The sequence below is a fragment of the Lipotes vexillifer genome, unplaced genomic scaffold (assembly GCF_000442215.2).
Source record: "Lipotes vexillifer unplaced genomic scaffold, Lipotes_vexillifer_v1.1 scaffold835, whole genome shotgun sequence".
In the NCBI taxonomy this organism is placed as follows: Eukaryota; Metazoa; Chordata; class Mammalia; order Artiodactyla; family Lipotidae; genus Lipotes; species Lipotes vexillifer.
In genome coordinates, this window is record NW_006774135.1 from 625091 (window position 1) to 632732 (window position 7642).

Sequence of the window (7642 nt, forward strand, 5' to 3'; positions counted from 1 at the left end):
GCCCCGCGTGGGGGGGCGGGCCGCCCCCAGAATGCCCCCCCCCGGCCCTGGACAGCCGCTCCCCTCCTCCAGCCACCCGCCACCCCTCCCTCCTCCCTCTCCTTCCCCTACGGCTGTATGTCCGGCCCAAACCTCCGCTCCTCGCCTCTTGATTCCTCTTGGACTCTTGGACTCCCGGCTCCGTCCAGCAGCACCCCTCCCTGCAGGCCTGTGTCACAGGCGGGCGCGGAGGCACCGCCCGCCGGGGCCGCTGGCCTCACCTCTCCCTCCGGGAGTGCTCCCGCGCCAGCTCCCTGCGCTTCTGTCGCTCCCACTCCCGCCGGGCCTTGTCCTGCTCCTCTCGGTGCCGTTTGCGGCGCTCGTGCTCTCTCTCCTTCTCCTTCCCCCGGGCGTGCTTCCCTAGGGGCAAACGGGATGTGTCACACCAAGAAACGTGACCTCCAGAAGCTCAACTTGAGAATACCCAGTGAAGAAAAGAAAACATATCTAATCATTGACTTGGAGAAACGATCATGACTTTCTGTTAAAAAAAAAAAAAAAGAGGATGAAAATATAAAACTCTATGCAGTAAGCCTCCAGTTAAGAAAAAAACAAAAATAATGTGATTATCACTGAATAGAACTGTGATCTCCATCTTTCTTTGTAATTTTCTGTATTAAATAAACTGTGATTAGACTGTATTAGTTTCACGATTTAAAAAGAAATCACCACTTGTAAAGGATACAGGACAAAGCTTATCTCCTTTTAGTTTCTACATCACGTTATACACCACGTTAGGCAACTGAGTTTAACAATGAGATTTATATCAGGCCCCAGGCCCAGTTTTCCCAACACCCCTAAGAAGCTCTTTAATACTGGTATGAGATAAAACCCATTATTTCAGTTTTATCAAGCATCTGTTTCTTAGTTAAAGCAATTTAGCATTGAAGACTGTGTTTTCCCTCGTTGAATTGAGACAATTCTGTAGGTAGACAAACTACCCCAGAACAATGCAATGAGGGGGAAACACACAGAAGAAAACACAGAAGGAAAACAATGTATCTATTCAGAATGATCTACAATAAATTTATGTTGTTAGCTAAAATTTTATTCTCTTCGCTTTCAACTGTGCTTTGGAGAAGGCAGATCATGAAATAGGAACGAGACCGCATCTGAACACAATACAAAAGAAAACAAATGCTCTGTACCCCCTTCTGCGGAATGACTACGGTGCCTACGTTTCTCTTTTCTCTTTTCGTCTTTCCTGTGATGAGCTTTTTCTTTCCGAGACATTTGCTGGGGTGGTTTGATAGCCAAAGAATCATCTTCCTCTCCTCTGAAATAAGACACCACAGCATTACATCACGCCTGAGAAAGTAATGTGAGGAGCACTGGGGTATCGTGGAGTGTCTTCAACCCAGAGAGATGACGGGTTCAGAACAGACAGGTGAACCTCAACCACCAGCTAAAAGATGATGTTCATTATGAAACCTAAGCCCAAACTGTATATTAAATACAGATTCAGATGGAAAGTGTTAAGTGGGGAATCAATGTGAAACACGGAACAGAAAGGCCTCTCTGAGGAACCTTTAGGGTATTCATGATCTTGGTCGTGGGGATAGTTTACAGGTATATAACAACGTATCAAACCACACACCTGAAATCTGTGCAGTCTGTCATTTACACCAAAATAAACTTGTTAAAAAAGGTCCCACAATTTTAATCAAACTTAATGATCTCAAAAGGTCATTTGACAATATTTTCAACTGATTATATAACCAAAATCTTGGAAGAATTCACACCCTATGCCTTTTTGCCTTAATTTCTGGTTATGTTGTTTTTAACTGCTTGATGATGGACATGAGAAGAAAACAAGTGAGGAGAAAGCACAGCACGGGAAGAAACGTCAGAACATACAGACCTCGGTAGGACCGTTTCTGCTTCAAGGCCTCGCTCCAAGTATCTTTCAGCAGCTACTTTGGTTTATTTGTAGATAATTTTAGACAGTAATTATAGAAATCATCACAAACATACAGCAGAATTCTTTAAATGTACCATGTGAATGGTGTTCACTTCACTGCAGAATGATCACAAAGAAAGGAACACACGCTCAGGCTTTTCCTAAGAAGAGGGGAGAGCTGGTAACTGACACCACACAAGAGTCATTTCAGTCTAGAGGTAAACCTCAGGTCATGACCTCAAACTTCCAAAATAACACTGAGAAGGGCCAGCCAGGACCACGGCCCTGTCATGGGCTCAGCCTGCCTCCTCAGGGGAGCGCACCTGTAGCCACTGGGCTCCTCCAGCTCCACGGCCCTCTCACCTGTCCTCCATGGAGCCCTCTCTTCTATACGGTGAGTTCCTTATCGTTATCTCCATGCGGTGGTCCCTCAGCTCCCCCTCCTCCAGGGAATCCCGCTTGGAATCCCGGTCATCAGACTAAGAAGCAAGGAGAAAGCAATTTTCCTTACAGATAAGCCTATTTTTCATAATACTCAAACCTTGCCACTAACCGAAAACAAACTTTCATACACACTTTGAGTGGACCAATGTTATAAAATATAAACTACTTTCATTCAAATCCCGTGACATCAGAATTTCGTATAACTCTGTAACCCAGAACCTCAGAAATTTAACACCAGCATATATGACAGGGGACATTAGACTCTGTGACAAGTATGTTAGCTGTTTATATTAGCCAGAACTGAGCCTTAAAGCATATTTTATACACCAAATACTTTACAGTATCTCAAAAAGTACTCATAAATATGTAAGAAAGGTCTGCTGCTAAACTTATCAGAAGAGGAATTTCTTTCAATGCCCCTTTTATCAAATTACTAAAGTTTTTCTATGTTATTAGGCAAACCAAGAAGGTGTAAAACAATAATACTAATTTCAAGGCAGCTTCTTGCTATACTAAAAATACTTGGAAATGGTGTCATAAATATAATGATGAAGTGAGAAAAATAAGCCCAACCGCACTAGTGATTTTAGGTTCAAAATACTTTATTTTCCATGTAGCTGTGGTCATCTATATGCAGCTTTAGTATGTTATCGATCTGCTGTCGATGTAAACTGAGTATCTGAATGTTTCTGTTAATTTTTAGAATAGATTTCAGGCTCACCTGCGACATGTGGAATGTACAAAAGAACTTCACCAAAGAAGCGTTGTTCTAATGGAAAAATGAGGGCAAAGAGATTAAGTCTCCTTTAAAGAAAACATACTTAAAAAACATGGCTTACATTTTTTAAGCGTTTTATCTCTGCTTTCTCCTCTTGTTCCTTCCGTCGTTTCTTTTCCTGAAGAATTTCATCTAAAGTTTTCACTTTCCAAGAGTCCTTTTCATCACCCATTTGAGTTAAAACACTGCAAAAAAGACAAAGAATTCAAACTGTGTCAGGACACAGCAAACTGTGGTTTGATGCTATGGTGTTTCTGAACACTTGTGCCTTGCCACTTTTGAGCGCTTCAGTACAAATCTTTGTTAAGAGGGATGGGCTCTGCCAAAAATAAACCCACACACCTATGGTCAATTAATCTTCGACAAAAGAGGCAAGAATATACAATAGGAAAAAGACTGTCTCTTCAGCAAGCAGTGCTGGGAAAGCTGGGCAGCTGCATGTAAATCAATGAAGTTAGCACACACCCTCACACCATACACAAAAATAAACTCAAAATGGCTTAAAGACTTATACAGAAGACATGACACTCTAAAACTCCTAGAAGAGATCGCAGGCAAAACATTCTCTGACATAAATGGCACCAGTGTTTTCTTAGGTCAGTCTCCCAAGGCAACAGAAATAAAGCAAAAATAAACAAATAGAACCTAATCAAACTTACAAGCTTTTACACAGCAAAGGAAACCATAAACAAAACGAAAAGACAACCTACGGACTGGCTGAAAACATTTGCAAACGATGTGACTGACAGGGCTTAATTCGCAAAATATACAAACAGCTCATACAACTCAACAACAAAAAACCAAACAACCCAATTGAAAAAAGGACAGAAGGGCTTCCCTGGTGGTGCAGTGGTTGAGAGTCCGCCTGCCGATGCAGGGGACATGGGTTCGCGCCCCTGTCCGGGAAGATCCCACATGCCGCGGAGCGGCTGGGCCCGTGAGCCATGGCCGCTGAGCCTGTGCGTCCGGAGCCTGCGCTCCGCAATGGGAGAGGCCAGAAAAGTGAGAGGCCCGCGTACCGCAAAAAAACAAACAAACAAACAAAAAGGACAGAAGACCTAAATAGACGTTACTCCAAAGAAGAAAACAAATGGCCAATAGGCACATGTAAAGGTGCTCAACATCGATAATTATTAGAGAAATGCAAATCAAAACTACAACAAGGTACCACCTCACACCCATCAGAATGGCCATCAATAACAAATGCTAGAGAGGGTGTGGAAAAAAGGGAAACGTCCTACACTGTTAGTAAGAATGTAAGTTGGCTCAGCCACTACGAAGAACAGTATGGAGGTTCCTCAGAAAACTAAAAATAGAACTACCATATGATCCAGCAATCCCACTCCTGGGCATATATCCAGGCAAAACTATAATTAAAAAGGATACACACACCTCCTCCCCCATGTTCATAGCAGCACTATTTACAATAGCCAAGATATGGAAGCAACCTAAATATCCACTGACAGATGAATGGATAAAGATGTGGTACGTATATACAATGGACTATTACTCAGCCATAAAAAAAGAATGAAATACATTTTCAAGGATGCTGCCTGGAGAGAGCAATGTGTTACTGAGACCATTTGCACTACATATGCGAATGAACCCGTTAAGGCCTCTATATAAACTTTCCAGATCCTGGTGGGCAGGTGTGGAGATCTACTCATCTTGTGGACACCCAAGACAAGCCTCTATTACCTCCTATTGGTGGAACCTATGCGGGTGCCAGATGGCAAAGTGGAGACGCAGTGAGCAGCCCCAGCTCCAGCACCCCAGAGTTGGAAGGATGGGACTGGAACCGGAAGACAACTGCTCAAAGACCACCAGAGGACCCCATTAGGATGCAGAATGTTCTAGGATGCACAGAATTTATGGCTATCTTTGGGAAACCACAACTTTCAAAAGTCCACTTAATTAGAAAGACACTGCCACTACTGCCACTGACTCCAGGGCCATGCTGTATTTGCTCTGATCTGCCGCAGCAACATGGATGCCCAGGACCCTGCTTTTCAATATCCACAGGTAGAGACTGGACAATGGCATGTATCTTTAATTCTGCTGCCAAAAAATCGGTTCCTGCGCCTGTAGAAATGGCAAAAATGCACCCCCCCCAAATGCAGTCTCTGCCTCACTTCTAGCCTTCAAATCTCACGGATGTGTATCTGAATGGCTGAATGTAAATCACAGTGAGAACCCTAGTTTCACGGGAGTCTGGGAAACACAGTATTCAGCGTTCCACTCTCTGCCTTTCAGAAAAAGGCAAACTAGAAGAAGGCTGAAGTGGATACTGGGCACAGGCCTACTGCTTCAATCTCGATAACCATCCTTTACCAGGTGTTTTTTTTTTGTTTTTTTTTCTTGCTGTACGCGGGCCTCTCACTGTTGTGGCCTCTCCCGTTGCGGAGCACAGGTTCCGGACACGCAGGCTCAGCGGCCATGGCTCACGGGCCCAGCCGCTCCGCGGCATGTGGGATCCTCCCGGACCGGGGCACGAACCCGTGTCCCCTGCATCGGCAGGCGGACTCTCAACCACTGCGCCACCAGGGAAGCCCTACCAGGTGTTTTTTGAAAGGATTAAATGTGGTAATATGTGGAAGTGCCTATTTCAGTAGCTGCATGTAATAATATGCAATAATCGGGTTCACTTAAACCACTCATTCATAATTCAAGAATAAATTTTCCATGTCCACATGCTATACAATTAATATTCCAAACATGAATTCACTATCAATTTGTCCATGGGTACAGTTGGAAACACCTCTACTTGTCTGACATTATAACTGTGTATAGAACTCACACCTTAAATTAACTGCTGTCCAGAATGGTAGCCACTAGCCACATGTAGCTATTGAGCACTTCAACTGTGGCCAGTCTGAATTAAGCTGCGCTTTAAGTATAAAATACACACTGGATTTCAAAGACTTTGTGTAAAAAAATGTAAAATACCTCATTAATAGTTTTACACTGATTATTACATGGTGAAATAGTAGTATTTTAGAAATATTGGGTTAAATAAAATGTATTATTAAAATTTTAAAAAAAGAATGAAATAATGCCATTGGCAGCAACTTGGATGGACCTAGAGATTGTCATACTAAGTAAACTAAGTCAGAAAAAGAAAGACAAATACGTGTGATATCACCTATATGTGGCATCTAAAATATGACACAAATGGGACTTCCCTGGCGGTCCAGTCGTTAAGACTCTGTGCTTTCACTGCTGGGGCCTGGGTTCGATCCCTGGTCAGGGAACTAAGATCCCAGAAGTCACGCGTGGCCAAAAAAAAAAAAAAAAAAAAAAAAAAAAAAACAAAAAAAAAATACGAACAGAAACAGAGTCACAGGCATAGAAAACAGACTTGTGACTGTGCGGGGCGGGGGAGGGAAGGACTGGGAGTTTGGGGTCAGCAGAAGCAAACTATTATACACAGGACGGATAAACAACAAGGTCCTACTGTAGAGCACAGGGCATTATATATACAATTTCCTGTGATAAACCCGTAATAGAAAAGAAGATTAAAAAAGAACGTATATACATGTATGACTAAACCACTTTGCTGATTTTAGAAAAACTGAAAAACTAGCAAGAAAGATTAAAAAAAAAAGTGATGGGCTCTGGAAAATGACCACTTGGATTCCAATCTCTTTGCTGTCATTCCTGTGCTGTCCAGGGCTAGTTACTTCATCTCAGCTTACCATTCTGTAAACGGTAAGAAAACCACCTATATGACAGTATCACTGGGGATTAAATGAGATCACCCAGGTAAAGCTCATAGCTCAGTACCTGGCACTCACCAAGCACTGTTTCTGCCATCAGGAGGATTTATTAGAAAGACGACCTGGGGGCTTCCCTGATGGCGCAGTGGTTAAGAATCCGCCTGCCAATGCAGGGGACACGGGTTCGGGCCCTGGTCCGGGAAGATCCCACATGCCGCGGAGCAATTAAGCCCGTGCCCCACAACTACTGAGGCCGCGAGCTACAACTACTGAGCCCGTGTGCTGCAACTACTGAAGCCCGCGCGCCTAGAGACCCTGCTCCGCAACAAGAGAAGCCACCGCAGGGAGAAGATCGCGCACCGCTCGCCGAAACTAGAGAAAAGCCCGCGCGCAGCAACGAAGGCCCAATACAGCCAAAAATAAATTAATAAATAAATAAAATGAATTAAAAAAAAAAAAAAAAGAAAGACGACCTGGGCTGCGTGGGCCACTGGCCCATCGGACGGCTGCAGCCCCAGCACGGGATACGGGGAGGCCTGGGTGGTTGCTCCGAGGGCGCGCTCGCAGACCAGGCCGCGGGTTCCCGGTTCTTGGGGTTCAGTTGCGCTAGCCCGTGGTTCGGCCCGGCAGAAGTTGGCTCGGGGAGCTCCTGGGCCCGCCGCCTCCTCCACCCCGAGTTCCGCGCCGGGCGAGATGGCCGAGGTGGCGGGGAGTGTCGCCCGCCCCGGCCCACGCGCTCGAGGCCCGCCGGGATCCGAGAGTTTA

General features: G+C 44.6%; 1 protein-coding gene across 3 annotated transcripts in view; it reads right to left on the minus strand.

Annotated features, from left to right (window-relative positions):
- The window catches only part of CDK11B (cyclin dependent kinase 11B), a 13652-nt gene extending 10319 nt beyond the window's left edge, over positions 1–3333 (minus strand). For 2 of the 3 annotated variants that reach the window (XM_007448934.1, XM_007448933.1), the window contains exons 1-4: positions 3223–3333; positions 2303–2418; positions 1218–1315; positions 261–399 (exon numbers count right to left, since the gene is read on the minus strand). In XM_007448934.1, coding sequence (XP_007448996.1) covers positions 261–399; positions 1218–1315; positions 2303–2418; positions 3223–3333 — 464 coding nt within the window. Of the gene's footprint in view, positions 1–260; positions 400–1187; positions 1316–2302; positions 2419–3222 lie in introns of all 3 variants that reach the window. The other variant, XM_007448932.1, reaches the window with a different exon arrangement.
- Between the last annotated feature and the right edge of the window lie 4309 nt (positions 3334–7642).